We start from the raw sequence: 20,936 nt of genomic DNA, 5'->3' as shown, positions 1-20,936 counted from the left end.
TAATGAAGCGAGAGGAGGCCCCAGTGCAGGCAGGAGGCGCCAGCAGACCCCAAAGAGAAGCAGTTATTTTTAGCCTCTCTGTCCTGCGTGACTTAGAGGGAATTTTGGAAACTGAATGCAAAAAGAAATATTTTTTAAATATTTTTTATTGACTTTTTACAGAGAGGAAGGGAGAGGGATAGAGAGTTAGTGTGCCCACAACCAAGGTACTTGCCCTTGACAGGAATCGAACCTGGGACCCTTGACTCCGCAGGCCGACGCTCTATCCACTGAGCCAAACTGGCCAGGGCCAAGGAAGAAACACTTTGAGAACTTCGGTAGTCATTCCTCACCGTCACAGCCTTAGGATGCAATGAAAAGGACGGGCAGCTTTTATTTACAACTGAGAAGAGGCGTGAGGGAGTGGAATGGAGCTTGTTTTTATTCTTGCCAGTGTTCAAGGAAACCAAGTTGGGCGGATGTTCTCTTGGACCGTGATTTGACTAAGAAAACTTCGTACAAAATAATGACATGACCATCACATACAAAACCTAGTAGAGGGAAGTATGCAGATTTAAAACCAGTGGAAGCATTACAGAAGCACTAAGAACTTTAAAAAAAAACACACATACACAACCCTGTCAGGTACAGGATTCCATTTTTATTCCATTTTTTGCACCAAGGCTACCCACTGGGGAGCCACTGACCAGAAGGGGCTACTGAGCACTTGAATTGTGACTAGTGATCTATGGTGTGGAATAATAACTAGGTTTCTAAGACTTACTAGAAGTATAAACTATCTCATGAATTTTCTAAATATTGAAATAGCATTTTACATGGATTAAGTAAAATGTATTGTTAAAATAGTTCCCGCCCTGACCGGTTTGGCTCAGTGGATAGAGCGTCAGCCTGCAGACTGAAGGGCCCCAGGTTCGATTCCGGTCAAGGGCATGTACCTTGGTTGTGGGCACATCCCCAGTGGGAGGTGTGCAGGAGGCAGCTGATAGATGTTTCTCTCTCATTATCGATCTTTCTAACTCTCTATCGTTCTCCCTTCCTCTCTGTAAAATATCAATAAAATATATTTTTTTAAAATAGTTCTCATTTCTGTTTTTAATGTGCCTACTAATAAATTTCAAATCACATGTGGGGCTGGCATGTTCCTATTAGATTGAACAGATCTATACTTGTATTGTTTTCTGAGCCCAGTTCTGCTAGAGGAAGCTTGAAACTATGATTTTGGAATTTAACATTTTGCTTGTCAATTTTCAATTTTTGGTTCTATGTTCCAAAGTCATTATATCTTAAATGGACATTTATTTATTATTTTTCTGTATTCCTATTATCACTTTAGCTTTAAATTCTACTCTGAGCCGAAATTGGTTTAGATCAATGGAGAGAGCGTCGGCCTAAGGACTTAAGGGTCCCAGGTACGATTCCGGTCAAGGGCATGTACCTTGGTTTTGGGCACATCCCCAGTAGGGAGTGTGCAGGAGGCAGCTGATTGATGTTTCTCTCTCATCATCGATGTTTCTAACTCTCTATCCCTCTCTCTTCCTCTCTGTAAAAAACCAACAAAATATATTCTTTTTTAAAAATTCTACTTTGATATTAATATAATGTATCTATTTCCTTTTTTTAATCTTTATTGTTTGTTGTTGAGAGTATTACAGATGTCCTCCTCTCTTCCCCCCATTGCCCGCCTCCACCCCAGGCCTCCACCACGCTTGTCCATGGGTAAGATCTTCGGTTACTCTCTTCCCGCTGCCTTCCGCTTCCCTCTGAGATCCATCGGTCTGCTCCTTTCCCTCGCCTCTGGTTCTATTTTACCAGTTTGTTTTGTTCATTAGATTCCTTATTGGTTTATTTTGATTTTTAGATTCAATTGTTGATAGATAGGCATTTGTTGGCATTGTATTGTTCATACCTTTTATCTCTTTTTCTTCTTCCTCCTCCTTCCTCCGCCCTCCTCCTCTTCCTCCTGAATAATACCCTTCAACATTTCATATAATCCTGGTTTGGCGGTGATGAGCTCCTTTAGCTTGTTCTTCTGTGAAGCTCTTTATCTGACCTTCAATTCTAAATGATAGCTTTGCTGGGTAGAGTAATCTTGGTTGTAGGTCTTTACTTTTCATCACTTTGAATATTCTTGCCACTCCCTTCTGGCCTGCAGAGTTTCTGTTGAGAAATCAGCTGATAGTCATATGGGCACTCCTTTGTAGGTAACTAACTGCCTTCCTCTTGCAGCTTATGAGATTCTCTCCTTGCTTTAAACCTTGGCATTTTCTACCTTTGTTACAGTTTTAGTAGTATCTCCTAAAACAATGGTCAGCGAATCAAGGCTCAGGAACCACATGTGGCTCTTTGGCCCCTTGAGTGCGGCTCTTCCACAAAATACCATGGCCTGAGCGAGTCTTTTTTTTTTTTTTTTTTAAAGAAATATATATATATTTTTTAAATATATCTTATTTATTTTTTTGTACAGAGAGGAAGGGAGAGAGATACAGAGTTAGAAACCTCGATAAGAGAGAGTCATTGGCCAGCTGCCTCTTACACACCCCCTACTGGGGATATGCCCACAACCTAGGTACATGCCCTTGACCGGAATCGAACCCGGGACCCTTCAGTCCCCAAGCCGACCCTCTATCTATTGAGCCAAACCGGTTTCGGCTGAGCGAGTCTATTTCGAAGAAGTTTAAGTTTAAAATATTTGGCTCTCAGAAGAAATTTCAATCCTTGTACTGTTGGTATTTGGCTCTGTTGACTGAGTTTGTGAACCACTGTTCTAAAAGGAATAATACAGTTAAGTATTATCCCAATTTAATATACTTTAATACCTATGTTTAATGTTTTTGTTTATTGTTAATTATTGATATATTTATATATAAGTCCATCATATTTCTATTAGATAGGACAGTATTTTTTTATACCTTTTTGTTGATCTCAGAGAGGAAGGGAGAGGGAAAGATAGAAACATCCATGATGAGAGAGAATCATGGATAGGCTGCCACCTGCATGCCCCCCACTGGGGACCGAGCCCACAACCCGGGCCTGTGCCCTGGAATCAAACCCAGGACCCTTCAGTCCACAGGCTGACACTCCGTCCACTGAGCCAAACCGGTTAGGGCTAGGACAGTAATCTTTGCCACATTTCTCCTTCCTTCCTTCCTTCCGTCTTTCCTTCCTTCCTTCCTTCCTTCCTTCCTTCCTTCCTTCCTTTCTTCCTTCCTTCCTTCCACCGGTTAGTACACTTTCTGTTTCCTCTTCCTTTTCCCTCTCCCTTCCTTTGTCTGGTTCTTTAACGTTGACTCTTACTTTTGGTGTTGCTGCTGCTAACCCACCAGAGGGTCTTTTCCATGGCTTTTATTTATTTTTTAATTTTATTGTTTAAAGTATTACACATAGTAGTACACATATCTCCTCCCACAATTGCTTTTAGATGGAGCGGCAGTGAGGAAGAGGGGAGAGAGAGAAACATCCATGTGAGACAGGCACCTCCATTGGTTGACTCCTGAAAAACACACACACACACACACTACGGCCAGAAAACGAACCGCAAAGCCAGGTGCGTGCCCCGAGTCTGTGATCCTTGTGAGCTGGCCATGCTCTAACCGGCCGGGGGACTCTTCCATTGTTACACTAATCCTTTCACATCAAACGTGAGCTACAAGTTTCCAGAAACATCCACCGTTTTCCAGTCTTCCCATCTCCTGACCATGCCCTCCCTTTGCGCACTTCACTCCCCGTGTCCTCGCCTGGTCCTGTCCCTGTGTCCCATCTGCCCCTGTTGCCAACAGGAAACCCACACCCGGGGTGAGCGTGAACACAGATCCGCTTCAGAGACAGCTCACTGTCAGCCCCGCTCCGCACCTGCCAGCGGCTTCTCCTCCCCTACGGGAGTGGGTGCCCCTCCTTCTCCTCCTCCCCCACAGGAGGGGCACCCCTCCTCCCCCCTCCTCCCCCACGGGAGTGGGCCGGCGCTGATTGCACTGCGTTGGCTCAGCCTCTGGTGTCTCCTGTTCCTTCAGCAGGTCATCCGGGCAGGTCTCCCCCAGCGGCACAGGCACAGGCACAGGCACAGGCACAGGCAGGGGCAGGAGCTGGGGCAGAGGCACAGGCACAGGCAGAGGCAGGGGCAGGGGCAGGGGCTGGGGCAGAGGCACAGGCACAGGCAGAGGCAGGGGCAGGGGTAGGGGCAGGGGCAGAGGCACAGGCAGGGGCAGGGGCAGAGGCAGGGGCAGGGGCAGGGGCTGGGGCAGGGGCAGGGGCAGAGGCACAGGCACAGGCACGGGCAGGGGCAGGGGCAGAGGCACGGGCACAGGCACAGGCACAGGCTGAGTGGAGGTGGAATTGCACCTGCGCTCTTATGAGGTTCCATCTCAGTCACATCAGCCACGTGCCACTGGCCAACGCAAACCACCTGGCGAAAGGCCCGAGTGCAGAGAGGGGTAACGTGAGGTCATGGATGCATCAGCCATCACATGGACCCGAGCTTGTTGATGCATCAAATAAGGAGGCTCCTATGGATGTGATAGACTAACTAGCGGCCCGGTACAGGAATCATGCACCCAGGGTCCCTCAGCCTGGGTGTGAGATTGGGCCGAAACCGGCTCTCCGACATCCCCGAGGGGTCCCGGATTGCAAGAGGGCGCAGGCCAGGCTGAGGGACCCCACCGGTGCCCGATCGGGGCCAAGAAGGGACCACGGGAGGCTGACAAGCTGGAGGACTGTGGAAGGGCTCCAGGGCACGTCCAGCCTGTCTTGTCCAGTCCCAATCGGCCGGACCCCAGCAGCAAGCTAACCTACTGGTCAGAGTGTCTGCCCCTGGTGGTCAGTGCACGTCACAGTGAGCAGTTGAGTGGTGTTAGCATATCATAGGCATATTACACTTTGATTGGTTGAACGGACAACTGGATGACCAGACACTTAGCATATTAGGCTTTTATTATATAGGATCTTGTGTATTCTTTTTTATGTTTTTATTGATTTCAGGGAGGGAGGGAGTCTGAAACATCAATGATGAGAGAGAATCATTGACTGCCCACCTCCTACACGCCCCACCCTGGGGATGGAGCCTGCGCCATGGGCATGAGCCCTGCACGGGAATGGAACTGTGACCTCCTGGTTCATAAGTTGGCACTCAGCCACTGCGCCATGCCAGCTGGGCTGCAATGTCTCCTGCTTTGTGCACCTTGCACTCCGTCTCGGATTCTTGTTTTCTGACACATCAGTGGGTGAGGAGCTCAGCTGGTCTTCCTCTGTGGGAAAATGTTTTATTTCCCCCACACACACTATAGAAATAGTTCAGCTGGTGTAACCTTTAGAGTGACTCGTTTTCCCTCAGTACTTCAATCCTGTCCTTTCCTTTGTTGCAGAAAATCCCGGTCTGCACTGTATTTCTCTACAGGCAACATGCCTTTTCTCCCAGGTAGTTTTTAGATTGCTTCTTTCAAACACCATCACAGTGTATCTGAGGCAGATCCGTTTTTCTTTGCCCTGATCGGATTTAGGGTGAATTTACTATCCGAGTATTCATAGATTCCGCTGCGGAAAACTGTCAGCTTTTCTCCGCTCCTCCCCTGCCCTTCCCTGCCCTCCTCTCTTCCCCTCTAGTTTTCTCTTTTCTCCTCTCTGTCTCTCTCGTTCCCTTTCTGCCAATCCCTCCTTTTCCTTCTTCTAGAGCTTTTCTTACCTCTTAAATGTTCACATTTTTAGTTTTTCAGACTGCCATCTCATTCACATGTCTTCCCCTGTGCCCAGCCTAGTTTATGCCAATTAAGCATGTTTCAATTACTCTATTTTTCACTAGTTAAGATTTTTCAAACATTTTTGTACTTGCTTCACTTCATGTTTTCATTGCATATCTATCCGAGGATCTGTGTAAACTAATGAATTTATTTCCTTGAGCATCCTAAACATTCAAGTTTTAAATGTCACTGTCCTGTAGAATTTTACGTGGTAGAAATAAGTTCTGTCATATAATTTTGTTGATGTATTTTGACACTTTAGCTCATGGGTGTAGAGGAAGAGGTCTTACTGGTCTTTTCCTTTCTCCTCTTGCCATCCTTCCTTTTCCTCTTGCCCCGGGCCCTCACATCACGCCCAGAATCAAGTCCTGGAGGACCTCCTCCCTGCGCGGCATTCAGCAATGCGCACCGACCTTCACCAGCGGCCGGCACTGGTGCGGCTCCAATGGCGAGGCGCCTTCCACATCTCCCCTCAGCGCCCTCACAGCACCCGGGAGCGGCAGCCGGAGCCAGCTTAGTTCCTTCCAGAGTGGGAACGTGGGGGGGTCACGGTCTGGCCTCCAGCGCCCCATCCTGACGAATGCCTTCGGTTCTGCTCCTTCTAGAAGCCCATCCCTCAAACGCCACCACCAGCTTCTGGACCGAGAGCCCCGACGGCCCAGTCACAGCCTGGCCCCCGTTTACACGTTGGCTCCTTTGTCCCAGAGACGCTCAGGAGTTCGAGGCAGTGCCTGTGGCTCGGCCCACGTCTGCTTTATCTGTGGCAGCAGCATGTGTGCGGAGAGGGCACATCCAAGCATGAGATGCCTCTTGGCCCCAAGTCTCCATGGGATGTTCACACGCACGCACGCGCGCGCGCACACACACACACACACACACACCCCAAAACAACAAAAACACACAGACCATACATTCTTTCTGGTCTTACGTGACCCACCTCCTTGCCCCTTTTCTATTTCCAAAGAAAATTGTAAGTAAAAAAGACATTTTCCGTGATATGAATGATTCCACGTAGACTGTTCTCTTCCGACAGACAAGTTATGGCCAAAGCCATTCAATCACAGGTAGGCTTCCCTTAAAAGAACGAGAGCGAAGTGACATTGAAGTGCAGCTTGGAATCCAGTTCCTTCTCATGGAATTCAGGACTACACTCCCCATGCCTTCGGGGGACGTGGAGGATGCATGGCGCTCAGAGTGGCCAGGAGCCTGAGTGAGGGGACGCCTGCTGGTTTAGAGGGGCACCCTTGGGTGCTGGGTAACGGACATCCGTGCGTTTCCAGAATGCCGTGTCCATGCGGGAGGACGGCGGCCACGTGGGGCTGGGCGGATGCATGCTGGCCGGGAAGCGAGGTCCTGGGAGGAAAGGAAGCCACTGGACTTCCGTGGACAGCGGGGTGAGTGTGGAGAGCGGGGCTCCATGGAGAGCGGGGCTCCGTGGACAGCAGGGTGTGTGTGGACAGCGGGGTGAGTGTGGACAGCAATCCCATGGACAGCAGGGTGAGTGTGGACAGCGGGGTGAGTGCGGACAGCCGGGCTCCATGGACAGCAGGGTGAGTGTGGACAGCAGGGTGTGTGTGGACAGCAGGGTGTGTGTGGACAGCGGGGTGAGTGTGGACAGCGGGGTGAGTGTGGACAGCCGGGCTCCATGGACAGCAGGGTGAGTGTGGACAGCGGGGTGTGTGTGGACAGCGGGGTGAGTGTGGACAGCAGGGTGAGTGTGGACAGCAATCCCATGGACAGCAGGGTGAGTGTGGACAGCAGGGTGAGTGTGGACAGCGGGGTGAGTGTGGACAGCGGGGTGAGTGTGGACAGCAATCCCATGGACAGCATGTCCGGGCGGTGGGACCCGGTGTAGAGCATGTCCGGGCAGGGGAACCCCATGGACAGCATGTCCGGGCGGTGGCCAGGCCCCCAAGCGCAGGCTTTGTTACTATAACACCCGAGCCCACAGGCTGGTTCTCTCGTCCAAGCCGAGGGGGGAGGGGGAAGGGGAGAGGGAGGCTTGACATCTTCAACAAACAAGGAGCTCCAAGATGTTCCGGGCGTGCTGCATAAAATTACACATTTCAATCCTCCTCTATTAGGAAGCCGGTCGTTGTTCGGACTTTTTGCAATTAGCTCTTATCTAATAAAAAACACCTTTTGGGGAGGGGAACACACCTTTGTGCCAATCAGATGAAGTTCTACTTAAATGGATCCAGCTAGTCTTTAGAACGGCTGTCAGACAGGCCTTCACCGGAACTGATGTCTTAAATAAATAAGGTGGCATTCCTAATCCTTGCTTTATTCAATAAATGCTATGAAACTATTCTATCCATTTAGGGGAAAGTTAGTGCTCTAAACCATACCCGGCACAATGAATTTTTTTTTAAATATAAGCAAATATGAAAATATTTTTACACATGTAAAACTAGGGAGGCTGCAACAAGAAATTGACTACATAAAATCTTAAAACTTTAACACAGTGATAAACATCTCAGCCGAAGTTAAAAATAATGAACAGACTGAACACATATGCAATACCCAGAAGAGATAGGAACTGCTGTGCATGTAGAGAAAAACCACATACAACTATGTGTGTGCGTGTGTGTATGTGTGCTTACACTGTCTGCCCTCTCTGAGACAATAAACATTCCAATAGAAAAACAGAATGGCCGAAACCGGTTTGGCTCAGTGGATAGAGCGTCGGTCTGCGGACTGAAAGGTCCCGGGTTCGATTCCGGTCAAGGGCATGTACCTTGGTTGCGGGCACTTCCCCAGTAGGGGGCGTGCAAGAGGCAGCCGGTCGATGATTCTCTCTCATCGATGTTTCTAACTCTCTATCCCTCTCTCTTCCTGGCTGTAAAAAATCAATAAAATATATTTAAAAAAAAAAAAAAGAAAAACAGAATGTATTTCAGGCAAAAAATAATGAAGTGTCATTAAGCATTTGAAAAGATGCTCAAACTTACAAATAAACCAAATGAAATTCTGAAATAGCGTTTTTTAAAGCCTGTAAGAATTGAAAAAATAACAGAACTAATAATATGGTGTTAGCAAGGATATATCTTTTAGAGGGAAACTTAAAAATGTATATAGCACTACTCCTAACATAACAGAAATATATCGTATAGAAATACTGCGACAAGCATACCAAAATAAGTCAGTAAATAAAAATAAACCCTAGCCAGGTAGCTTAGGAAAGTGTTGTTTTTGCAGCAGTAAAAAAAAAAATAGGAACAATAATATAGGAATAAAGAACATTTAAGATATTTCTAACTTTAAAAAAAGGAAGGTGCAAAGTAGTATGGGTAGTATAATTCTATTTTTATTTTAAAAGACAATAATATATGTTGGCTTTGATGTGTAAAATGAAATTGAAAGAAACATATAAAGCCTTTAATCATTGTTACCTTTGAGATATGAAATGATGGGAGAAGGTTCACCTTCTGTATAATCTATTTCGCTAATGTCCTATTTAACATGAATAAGTTGAAAGACATTGATTCATACAATATCTGAGATTGTTTCTAAAGCAATGTTAACACTGAAAATACAGAATTTCAGAAACAGGAAGAGTCTGTAAGTGCCAGGGTGTTTTTTAAGAGTCTTATCTTTTAAAGATGCCTACAGAAATGACAAAGGACAGGGTGTGTTCTCAGTCGGTGGGTGAGCAGAGGCGATGCAAGACTGGCCAGCAGTTGCTAAGTGGAAAGTCGGGTTACCGGTACTTGGGCTCATTCTGCCACCCCCTCCACCTAGCTTTCTCTTTGAAACTCCCATTAAAAAATTTAAAAAAAAACCCACCACCGATGTGTCACCACAGCTCTACAAAATACTAACGTATTCTCAAGCAACTACACTGACACAGTGAAGTATTTTTAAATGGCAATCAATCATCACCCTGCATTTCTTAGTGATATTTTGCTTCTGGAATGTTATGGGCTGTTTTAATAATCTCTTCATTATAATAACGCACATTTTGATAAAATACAAATTGCAGTTTTAGAATGAACTGTCTATCCGGGAATGTCAAGGGCAGTAGAAAGCTACTGGTACGGCTCTTCCTCCCCGGCACCCAAGGAGTAAGGTAATTCTTGTCACCGCCAATTAAAAACTTCTACGAAATAAGACTGTTATAAAACAATTAAAGCTTGCAAATGCACTAGTCTCCAGGAAGAGAGTCCTGGAGGAAATTCTGCTTATTAAAATTGCAATTTTAGTTTCCATTAAAAGGAGAATAAGACAACAGAAGATGGGCTGGCAAGACAAATTATTTCTTAATGTCAGTTGAGCTTCCTTCAAATGAGATAACGTATCTGCACCAGGTTGGGTGAGTACAGTTTTGCCTCCTCACTCATTTATCTCATTCAGTCATCCTGATGATAGCCGCATGGACTTCATTTCCAGAGAAAGAATTCTGTAACAAACAGCCCACACAACATGCTGATTACTGAACAGTTAATTCTAATTAACTTGGGCATGGCAAGAGAATTTTGATCAAGTCCTAGAATACAAATCCAGTCTGCTATACTGGACGCACTTCTGTAAAATACCCACAGCAGAGTCTCCAGACAAAACAACAGTCAGAGAGATCTAATTTAAAGAAACAAATGAGAAAATTAAAATCACAAATAATTTATTCCTCCGTTAGAGCTGGTACAGTTTTAAATAGCAACCGAGTACACAGTGGTGGGAATTGGCACAGAACCGCCAGCATGCCCCCGCCAGGCCGTCCGCGCTGTCGCTCAGACTCCATGTCCACTTGCTGCTGACCGCGCTGAGGAAGACCTGCTCTGACCTTGGCCCACACGCCTCTCGCACACAGACACGGAGGTCCTTCTGCGCCGGCAGTGTGCTGGGCAGGGCTCTGCCTCACTCAGGGGAACGGCAGGCCCTCCGCTTCCTTTCCGGGGCAGCGGGAAGCCCGGTCAATGGAAAAGAGCACGTCTTGTCCCCTGGGCCTGGGCAGCCGTGATGGACACGGCACTGACCTCCGGCTGGATGCGTTCAGACCTGCCGGAGTGGCTGTGCTTGGAGCCCTCCATGCAGGCCTCCTGCCTCGGGCACTGTCCCTGCACTGAGCTGAACGACCAGGCCCAGCGTCTCACATGGTGGCTACGCCCTGCTAGTGAGCACAGTGACCCAGACGCACTCCGTCCTTCCAATAGCCCTGCGAGCCTCATCAACAGCGTTTTCCTAAACATCTCTGTTATATTCACCAACATGAGAAGGGAAAATCTCATGTCCCTTTACAAATGTATATTATTTCCAGTTAAGAACGTTGAAATAAAGGTTTGTAAGTCTCTTGAACTATCCTAGTATATAAACCATCTAACCTGATGTTAAAATGACCGAATCAATGTTGGCCTTTCCTTGATAGCGTATAAAATGCTTTGCTATTACTAACTCCCCTGATTAACAAGGTAAATTAACACTTCCACTTCCTGCTATTTTAGGAGAGGATTACCATTTCATTTACTTGAACCCTTTACCAAGATTCTTCAGATCCAACGTGAAGTAATTCTTATTACCTCACATTTTAAAACTGTATTATAAGTGATCGTTATAAAAAATTTTAATCCACAAAACTGGAAAGCTTTAAAAAAAAGTCTTTTTACCCAAAACTGCATCCCAGTGCCCTGATTAGCTGTCAGGTGAGGGAGCTGACTTCCTCTGAGCACCATGGCGGCAGGCGGCTTCCCCACGGGACCTGCAGCCTCACAAGAGACCAACACAATGAGGCGCCCACACGCCCAGCCCTCGCTGACAGGACGGCTGACTCTGTCCCACACGCAGTGTACCGTTCGGCACATTCACCTCATGGAATAAACATAATATACAAAATAGTGCTAACTGTAAAAAGTGTACATTTCCCTCTCCCCCCCTTACAAAAGAATCTGTGGAAAAGTATTAAATTCCCTTAACCTGCAGAACATACAAAGCTGCCCACACCGTCCAGCCTGTAACAATCCGTTTGAGACAGTCCCGAAACCACTGCACATGGGCTGCGGCCTATTTTCTGTCCAATGTTGCCATCTAGAGTAGAAATGGGAGATTAAAGAGTATTTTTGAGCTACTAAAGCCTTTTACACAACTAAGCCGCACGGCTGCTGGCTGAGGAGCAGCCGAGCCCAAGGCTTCTCCAAAAACGGTGGAATGGAGGGTCTCTTCCCAGAGGGGCCGCGCGGGTGTGGCTGCCGGCGGGTGTGGCCACTGGAATGTGCGAGCCTTCACTGCTGGTAATTTCCATACTGTCCCTAAAAGATAAATTGTAAAATACAATTAGGTAATACTTTGGCAAGAAAATCACAAATAAATCTTAGTATTGCCATGCTATGAAAGCTATTGCATTCATAACAAAAATTGCTAGTATTTAGCTACATAGACCTCTATAATTTCTTCTGACATTACATTCACTTGCAAGTGAATTTCAGAGCCTCTGAACATAGAACATATCTATCACACAGTGGAAGTTTCAATGTTTGGTGAGTCCTGTAGGACAGATTTGTACAACAAGTTCTGGCTCTAAATTCTGCTGTGATATATTTGAGTATGTAAATGTGATGCTAGTGGAACAACTTTGTGACTATTTAGCTTATTATCATTACTGTTACGAATTAACATCGAAGATATTTGGGATAAGTGCAAGGATGAAGGGAGATCTGGAGGGAAAGGAAAAAGAGCTTTCTAAAGACACGGGCCTTCCTACGAGGCCAAGCACTTCAGAGAGGAAGCTGGTACATAAAATGCAGGCAAGGAGAGAAACTAAGATGGCGGCATAGGTAAACACCTGAACTGCTGCCTCACACAACAACTTCAAAACCACAACTAAAAGACAAAAAAACATCATCCAGAAACACAGGAAGGCTGGCTGAGTGGAAATTCTACAACTAGAGGGGAAGAGAAAAGCACAGAGACTCAGAGGAGCTTCGAAAATAAAGTGAAGAGGTACGGAGGCACACAGAAAGGGCTGGCAACGGAGTACGCAGCTGGCTTTTTCAATCCAGAGGAAGACACAAGCTCCGAACTGCTCTGAACTCCAGTTCTGGGCGAGACTCTGGGGAACCAGACTCATATGGGGAGAAACTGGACTGTCTGGCTTCTGGCAGAACTCGAGGGCGGCTTTCTCTCAGAGGTGCTTGCAGTGTTTACCGATTACTGAGGGACACTGAGACCCAGGGGCCTCTTAGGGCAGGACTGATGGGAAGCCATTGCTGTTTGCTCCGCCCTGAGACTCCGTCCCATCCAAGCTGTGCATAGAGGCTTTTTCATATGAATGGCCTGGTACTTTGAAATATAAACTTACCTAACAAACTGCAGCTGAGTCAGAGACCCAGAACATCCAAAAGAAGGCCCAAGGCCCCACAGCAGCCTGCACTGCTTCACAGCTGGGCCTCATCTGGGCACCTCCAAACCCCAAACAAAGAGGAGGAATCTGCAGATCTCTCTGTAGCTCCTGCTGGGTGGCCTCAGGCAGAGGCTAACTTAGCACCTCCTTGGAGATCCAAGAGCCAGTGCACCTAGGGGTCATAGTAGGACCATCCAGATTACAACTCCTCAGATCCATAAAGGACACACTCAGGGGGCAGACTCAGTGAGCACCAAAGCCCCACTGAAGCAAGTTTTGCCTCATAAGGGTGTCTCTAGCACAGAATTTCTCCCATGGTAGACACAGTTGATTCTCACAGCCAATTGTCCTGGAGATCAATTCCTCCCCGTGATACCAACAACAATCAAGCTTAACTACAACAAGACTGTGCATTCCGCCTACAAAGGGGTGCACCAAGAGTGTCCATCTCAGGTAACTGGGGAGGCTGAGCCACTAGGTCCTATAGGACACCTAGCACACAACGCTACTCTATCAACTCAGGAAAGCAGGCAAAATACAGAGACAAAGAAACAGATCACAAATGAAAGAAATGGAGGAAAGCAAACTACTGGATATAGAGTTCAAAACCATGGTTATAAGGTTTTTCAAGAATTTTCTAGAAAAGGCAAATAAATTTAGTGAGACACTCGAGGTTATGAAAAAGGAACAACTAGAAATTAAACATACAATGACTGAAATAAAAAACATTATACAGAGATCTAACAATAGACTATAGGATCTCAAGAATCAAGTCAATGATTTGAAATACAAAGAAGCAAAACAACACCCAACCAGAAAAGAAAAAAGAATCCAAAAATATGAAGATAGTCTAAGGAGCCTCTGGGACAACTTCAAGCATACCAACATCAGAATTATGGGGGTGCCAGAAGAAGAGAGAGAGCAAGATACTGAAAACCTATTTGAAGAAATGATGACCGAAAATTTCCCCCACCTGGTGAAAGAAATAGACTTACTAGTCCAGGAAGTGCAGAGAACAAAAGGAGTCCAAAGAGGACCACATCAAGACACATCTTAATTAAAATGCCAAGAGCAAAAGACAAAGAGAAAATATTAAAAGCAGCAAGAGAACAACAGTTAATTGCCTACAAGGGAGCAGCCATACGATTGTCAGCTGATTTCTCAACAGAAACTATTGGCAAGAAATATTTAAAGTGATGAATAGCAAGAACCTATAACTAAGATTACCTAGCAAAGCTATCATTAAGAATTGAAATATAGTATATTCTTTCTAGTATGTTTCTCTTTTACCTTTTTTCTTCTGTTTTACTTTCTCTTTAAAAACCTGAACTTATCAGTTGAATCCTGGACTCATCTGCCTGCATCACCTCCTGCTGAATATTTGTCAGATAAAGAGCTTCACAGATAAGAAAAAGCTAAAGGAGTTCATCACCGCCAAACCAGTATTATATGAAATGCTGAAAGGCATTCTTTAAGAAGAGGAAGAAAAACGTAAAGATAAAAATTATGAACAAATACATATCTATCAACAAGAGAATCTAAAAATCAAATAAATAAAAAACCTGATGAACAGAATAAACTGGTGAATATAACAGAATCAGGGGCATAGAAAGGGAGTGGACTGACAATTCTTGAGGGGAAAGGGGGTGGGGGTGCGGGAAGAAACTGGACAAAAAATCGTACGCCTATGGATGAGGACAGTGGGGTGGGGTGGGAACTGGATGGAGGGGAGCTATGGAGGGAAAAAAGGAACAATTGTAATCATCTGAACAATAAAGATTTATTTTTTTTAAATCCAAAAATGTTTGATTTGTTTTGTTGTGTTTAGCAAAGTGGACTCGGAAGCGAGCTGGCTGAGAGGCGAGAGAGAGCACAGATACTCAGCAGGAGGGGGCGCAGCCAAACCCCGCCGTGCAGGCAGGTGAGTCCAGGATACAACTGCTAAGTTTAGATTTTCAAAAGAAAGTAAGACAGAAGAAAACAGGTAAAAGGAAAGAGAAACATAGTAGGAAGACTTCTTAAGATGGCTTAAAGTGCTCATAAACGCACCTGTTTTCCAAAAACAGACTCCCTGGCAAGGACATCACCAGCTGACTGCTTCTCCTGCTCAGTCCCTCCAAGTCCCAGGAACCACTTAAACCAGCCAAGGATTCTGGAGCTGAAATGCCTGCGCCCCACAGGACCTCGTACCTCAAGTTTACGTTCCCCAGAAGTGGATTTCCTTGGAAAGCTGTTCAGTGCCCCGAGATAGCTAATGGATTACTGCACTATGAACAGAATTAAAGTGCTTAAAAGTCACTAACGTACTATACACAGTTATGCTCAGCAACAGTCACTCAACGCCCATCGTGAGAAGAGAATCTAGTGTCCTCTCCTCAGTGCCAGCCCCTCGGGCCTCTGCTCCCTCTCTCTCACTTCAGTGCAAGTGCCGGCACAGGGGCCGAGGCCTGAGCAGCTGAGAGAGGAAGGCCCGCACCGGCAGCGCCGTACAAACTGCTCCTCAAACCGCAGCGGGCCCTGCAGCATCGCCTGCTGCGGGAGCTCCGTGCGGGGCCTGAAACGCACCTGCAGAAGCGGCAGCCCGGTAAGTCCTCGCTACCGTGACTCCGTCTGTATGAGCAGATTCACCATGTCAGACGCACAGGTGGAGCTGAGCAGCACTGCTGCGAAGAGGGACCTACACAGACCCCGGGGTCGGGGAGCCGCTGCCAGGGTGAGAGCCGCGCCGCCTCCAGCTTGACGGAAGAAGGAAAGGCGCCGGGAAGAAAGGCCACCGAGCCTGAGACCGTGGACAGGCGCCGGACGGCGGCAGAGGCGGTAACACACAGAACTTACGGAGGGAGACCATGGACAGCAAGGACGTGAGGTGGGGAGAAGGCGATGAGCACGGGAGGGGGATGAGGATATGAACAAAGGCTGTGCCTAGAGAAGAACTTCCATGTCAACAGCATTCCCACCCACTGTTAGCAGTCCATGACACAGAGTTAAAAGGAAGTAGGGTTTTGTTGGTCAACTCATGTACTATGAACAGAAGGAAAAATGAGCTTCCAGTAAAATGTTTAACCTAATCAAGGATGTGCAGGCACTGCAGCGGCACACTCTGGCCAGTACCCACCTGGTCGTATCCGTAAGGCCTCTGCTGCGGGGGCTGCGGTGGTCCGGGCTGCGTCGGCCTGTACCCCCCGTACTGCTGCCCTTGGCCCTGGGGGTAGTTCGGATACTGAGGGCCGGGCCCACCCTGGGAAGGACCTGCAAAGCAATCAGCATGAACAAGAGCCCAGGCAAACCTCTCTCTCCAGAACCCCAGAGCGTTTGGAACGAGGTAGTTTATATCTAAGCTAAAAAGGGTGGTTTGGAATCTTGATTTTTCTCAAATGCTTTTTGAAATAGATTCCAAAGGTCATAATAAGAGTGGAAGTTACTCAAGGACACCGCTCCGAACCAGGTGCTTTGATTCAGTGTAACCACTGTGTTCTGCAGTAGCCATTACAAACGTGTTTGTCAAATGAGTCAGATCCAGGAGGGGAAGGCAGGCTCACTCCACGCTAAGGGCAGTCATCTGTTTGTGCTCAGAAAAGCACCTGTTTAATGAGGAAGTGACCAGTGTAAGCAAGAGGTGAGAGAAAAGGCGAGAAGCAGGTTCAAACTAAAATACGGGACCCATTTTTGAATGTCTGGGAATCAGTGTGTCTGCAGCTGTAGAGCGCTGGTGTGCTTGCCATAGCCAGCAGAGCCAAAGGAATGACCTGGCATGTGAAATGGAGGTTTATATCTGCAATCAGAGCTACAGTGAGACCCGCTGGTGCCTGTGAAGGGGCTGTTCTCACAAGGCCAGCGCAGCCGGGGGGAGGTGCGGAGAGAGGGCCTCGCTCACCGCCGTGAGAACCAGACTGCGCAGCACCACGGAAGGCAGTCCGGCGGTTCCTCAGAAAACTAGGAACAGTTCAAACAGTCGCCAGTGGTGGAAACCAAGCTGCTCACTGGACCATGTGGACGAGGGCAGCGAACAGCCGCTCCCTCGGGGTCCAGGCCCAGGCGGAGCCGGCGTGGCCGTGAGCACAGAGTCCCGGGTTCCTGTCCTGCCCTGTGCGTGAGTCCAGGCATCCCTGTGCTGACTGAGCCCCCCTCGTCTCCGTTTCCCTCTGAGTGGATTGCAGTTTATCTAGGAGCACTTGGCCTAGACACTGACGGACGGAGGCAGAGTGACTTGCAGAGGGCGGAGGGCGCTCACCGTAGGCCTGCTGCTGGCCGGCGTAGCCCTGCTGGCCCGCGTACTGCTGCTGCTGGGGCGCGTAGCCCTGCGGGGGCGGCGGGCCCTGGTAGGCCTCCTGCTGCTGGCCGTACTGGGAGCTTCCTGCGGGGACGGGAGAGGGGAACTGAGAGTGTGCTCAAGGAACTCTTTCCTCTAAGCTGCAGAGCCAACAACACAAGAACGAAATAAAATGCCGTACTGATTTTTTAAAGTTAACAAAACAAAGAAAAAACTCAAACCAAACAGAAGGGTTTCGGCCAAACACACTGCAGTTAAAGCCAATTTGCAAGGTTCAACTGCAGCATTCCCAGCGCCTCTGCATACGAGCATTACACTGACTGGAACGCCAGTCAGAGAGCATGACTACGCTAAATGAAATAAAAAGACAAAATTAAAGACACTACGAGAGCACACGCTAGCTACACACGGTCAGCAAGCTGCTGCCTAAGGCACTACACTGTGGTGAGACCATACACAGGGACACACACGACACTGGAGCTGGGTTTGTGTTCCGACAGAAAACATCCGCGGAGGAAGCAATTGTTGGTAAATGTTTTAGTCTTTTCACTGTTGTTAGGAAGGGCAGGTCACGGTTACAGGTTGTAAATGTCTGTAAGGAAGCGATTCTGGCTGTCCGGCTCCCTGTCATGAGACAGCCAGCAGCTACGCTCTCCAGAGCCGGGCCGGGGAGGCCTGGCCGGCCGGGCGCCTGCGGGGGCATGTGTGTGCGTGTGAAGGTATGGCGATACCTCCTTCGTAGTAATGTTGTGAGGAATCCTCGTAAGGCCTATCGTAGCCTTGCTCAGGATACGACGGTTGCTGATAACCGTGCTCATTATGACCTACATCAATTCGACAAGAGACAGGGAGAAACGTTAATGGCCACTGAGTGAAAACCCTAAATATATTTAAACTTGCAGATAAAACTGGAAAAAAAGAAAGAAATGGAAATACATAAAAAATAATTTCAATTGCATTAGCCAAATATTTACCAATGTGATTGTTTTCATATCAAGACAACTTGCAAATTTTCTTAAAAGCAAAAAACAGTAGTTTTAAAAACATTACCCTTAGTCTTAACTCTGATAATCCTCATTAAGGAGAGAAAAAACTTTTATCTTTCTTTTTTTTAAATAACTTGAATTAAATTCCAATAAACAAAGGAAACAATTATCATACTGTGTCAAACACCAGTTCTGGGTGCCAGTGCCGCAGCATACGCTAAAAACTGTGAAATACGAAAGTGCTCCTAAATTTCCCTTGAAAAAAAGTGAGACAAATTTTTCACACTCTATTTACTTGAATAAAACATAGTATCTCAAAGTATTTCTAGATGTGAAATATAATGCTTAATGCTGCCATTCTAGAGGCCCACCGATGATGTTTCCAGGGTGACATAAACATACACCTTCATGAAGTTAATATAGTATCGAGCAGAGCACACCTTACTGCTAAGGCATGATAAATTTCGCCCGAAGATGACTAGAGTTTAGTGAAAATCGATCCTCTAGGCCTTTGAATTAAATTGCACAAAGAAAAGTAGGACTAACCTTTCAGCTGGCAAAGGTCTGAGCTACAATTCAGTGGGCCCCTAACTCAGGAAGGAGGAGCACAGCTGGAGTAAGTGCCGCACTCAGGGCTCTAGTAGCCATGTTCCTACACCATCTCATCGATATCTGGATGGAGGGTCAGCGAACCGGCCTGCAGTCTGAGCCCGCCTGCCTGCTTACAGTTAGAGCTGTTTTCATGCTGCGACACGAGTCCAGTGGCTGAGATCAATAGCCCGTGGCACACAAAGATGGAAAGGTTTTCTCTCCGGCTCTTTGGAGGAAAAGTGTGCCAGCTCCCAATCTCATGTTCACTGCATAAATACCCAAACAGAGCCAGAGCTGGCTGGGGTGGCTCAGTGGGCAGGCATCAACCTATGAATCAGGGGGTCACCGGTCATTTCCTGGCCTGGGCACAGGCCTGGGTTGCAGGCTCCTTCCCCAGTGTGGGGTGTGCAGGAGGTAGCCAACCAATGATTTTCTCTCATCATTGATATTTCTATCTCTCCTTCTCCCTTCCTCTCTGAATAAAAATATTTTTAAAAAATAAAAAATAAACAGAGTAAGAAAATATCCAATGATGTCTAAGAGAATTAGTCATTGTAAATGGAACAAAGAATCTACGTAAATGTCAGACAAACATATTAACACACACTTATGCAAAATGATACCGGATAACATTTTAAATCCCAATGAAATAGGGTGTATTATTAATAGAACTTTAAAGTTCTGATATTTACAAAAACATCTATTTTGTATAGAAAGGTCCTATTTATAACAATACAAATTTCACACTTCAGAACATACTCAAGACCAACCAAACTAACAGTCCCAAATTCAACTCAATTACTTAAAATACATTTTAAAAGTTAAACACACCAATCATTTATATTCAGCAAATTTCCTAATAAAATTTAAGAACCTAGATTTTACCTTTTTAAAACATCTATAGTCTAAGAAATTACTTAATACAGTGTCTTCATATAAAACTAAAACAACACTGAATAAATCGGGGCAGTTCTAACCACAATCACCCACACGTTCCCACTAACACGGGTGCCGTGTGCAGCTCTGCAGGTGAGTGCTGCTGGCCTGCCTGGCAAAGCCTCCGGTGAACCCACGGCCTGCCATGACATGCCTTCAGGATCCATACAGATAAAAATGGCAGCAAAGTGACTTCTTCAATAACCAAGTGATATCTTCTTGCTCGTCTGCTTCGGCTCCAACACTTCAGCTGTCAGTTCTTAGCTCCCTCGTTTCTCTTATGAAGTGGTTGGCCTCGAACACACCCCGGGAGCTGACTACGTCAGTGAGGACTTCGGCAAGTCCCTGCATAAGCAGACAACCCTCTGTGGCTCGGGAACCACTGAGGGGCCCGCTGTGTGAGGGGATCCTTCCTCTTCATTCTGCACTGCGAGCTGGCCAGACACGCAGGAAGCTGTACAAGCTGAGCGGGCAGCGACAGGCCCGGGTGCTGGCGGGCCACCAAGTCAGGCCATTATTTTAGTAGCCACCCTCAGTGCAGCCTCCTACTGAACACCTCACCGTTAAACCGAACACCTAGAATGAAATCTGTTTTCTAAACACCTTTCCTCTTCCATAACTCCACATACAACTATATTCTGGGTATAATTTAGCCTCCAAACTTTTCCTCAAATGCAAATGCTGCTATATACAAACCATAGTTCTTTAAGAGTATGCAGCATCAACTAAAATGATGAAACAAAAAAACTTGAGGAAGTCTGTGCATTTATACAATGCATAAAAGTAAGCCAACAGACACTTTATGGTATATGAACTACCTCAATAAAGCAGTTATTTAGGGAAGCAAATCGATAACGTCAGTTTTGGTTCAGAGAAACCAATATGAAAGAACCCTCTTTTATAAACGAAAGGACCCGACGGCAGTGCTGTGGCACTCTAACACAATGGATGACACAGGAGAGCCGCGGCCCTGGTGCTGAGGCGGCGGGTGTCCTAACGGAGAGGCAGCCTATCGGCAGTTTCTTCGGCCCCACGGCATGCTGGGAGCTTCCTGCGTGAACAGAGGGGGGGGGCCACAGGCATGGGAAGCGAGCGTA

The 20,936-nt window shown here is 46.9% G+C and overlaps 1 protein-coding gene across 3 annotated transcripts in view; it reads right to left on the bottom strand.

Annotated features, from left to right (window-relative positions):
• Positions 1-10,327: 10,327 nt before the first annotated feature.
• The window catches only part of SS18 (SS18 subunit of BAF chromatin remodeling complex), a 34,789-nt gene continuing 24,180 nt past the window's right edge, over positions 10,328-20,936 (bottom strand). The window contains exons 8-11 of one of the 3 annotated variants that reach the window (XM_084888262.1): positions 18,058-18,150; positions 17,288-17,410; positions 16,172-16,305; positions 10,328-11,965 (exon numbers count right to left, since the gene is read on the bottom strand). In XM_084888262.1, the coding sequence (XP_084744388.1) occupies positions 11,939-11,965; positions 16,172-16,305; positions 17,288-17,410; positions 18,058-18,150 (377 nt within the window). In that variant the 3' untranslated portion in view covers positions 10,328-11,938. The other 2 variants (XM_084888263.1, XM_084888264.1) reach the window with 2 other exon arrangements.

This window comes from Pipistrellus hanaki (assembly GCF_964339955.1).
Source record: "Pipistrellus hanaki genome assembly, chromosome: 6".
NCBI classification, from domain to species: Eukaryota; Metazoa; Chordata; class Mammalia; order Chiroptera; family Vespertilionidae; genus Pipistrellus; species Pipistrellus hanaki.
The sequence above is the reverse complement of the archived record's forward strand: the minus strand, read 5'-3'. Positions and strand labels throughout refer to the sequence as shown.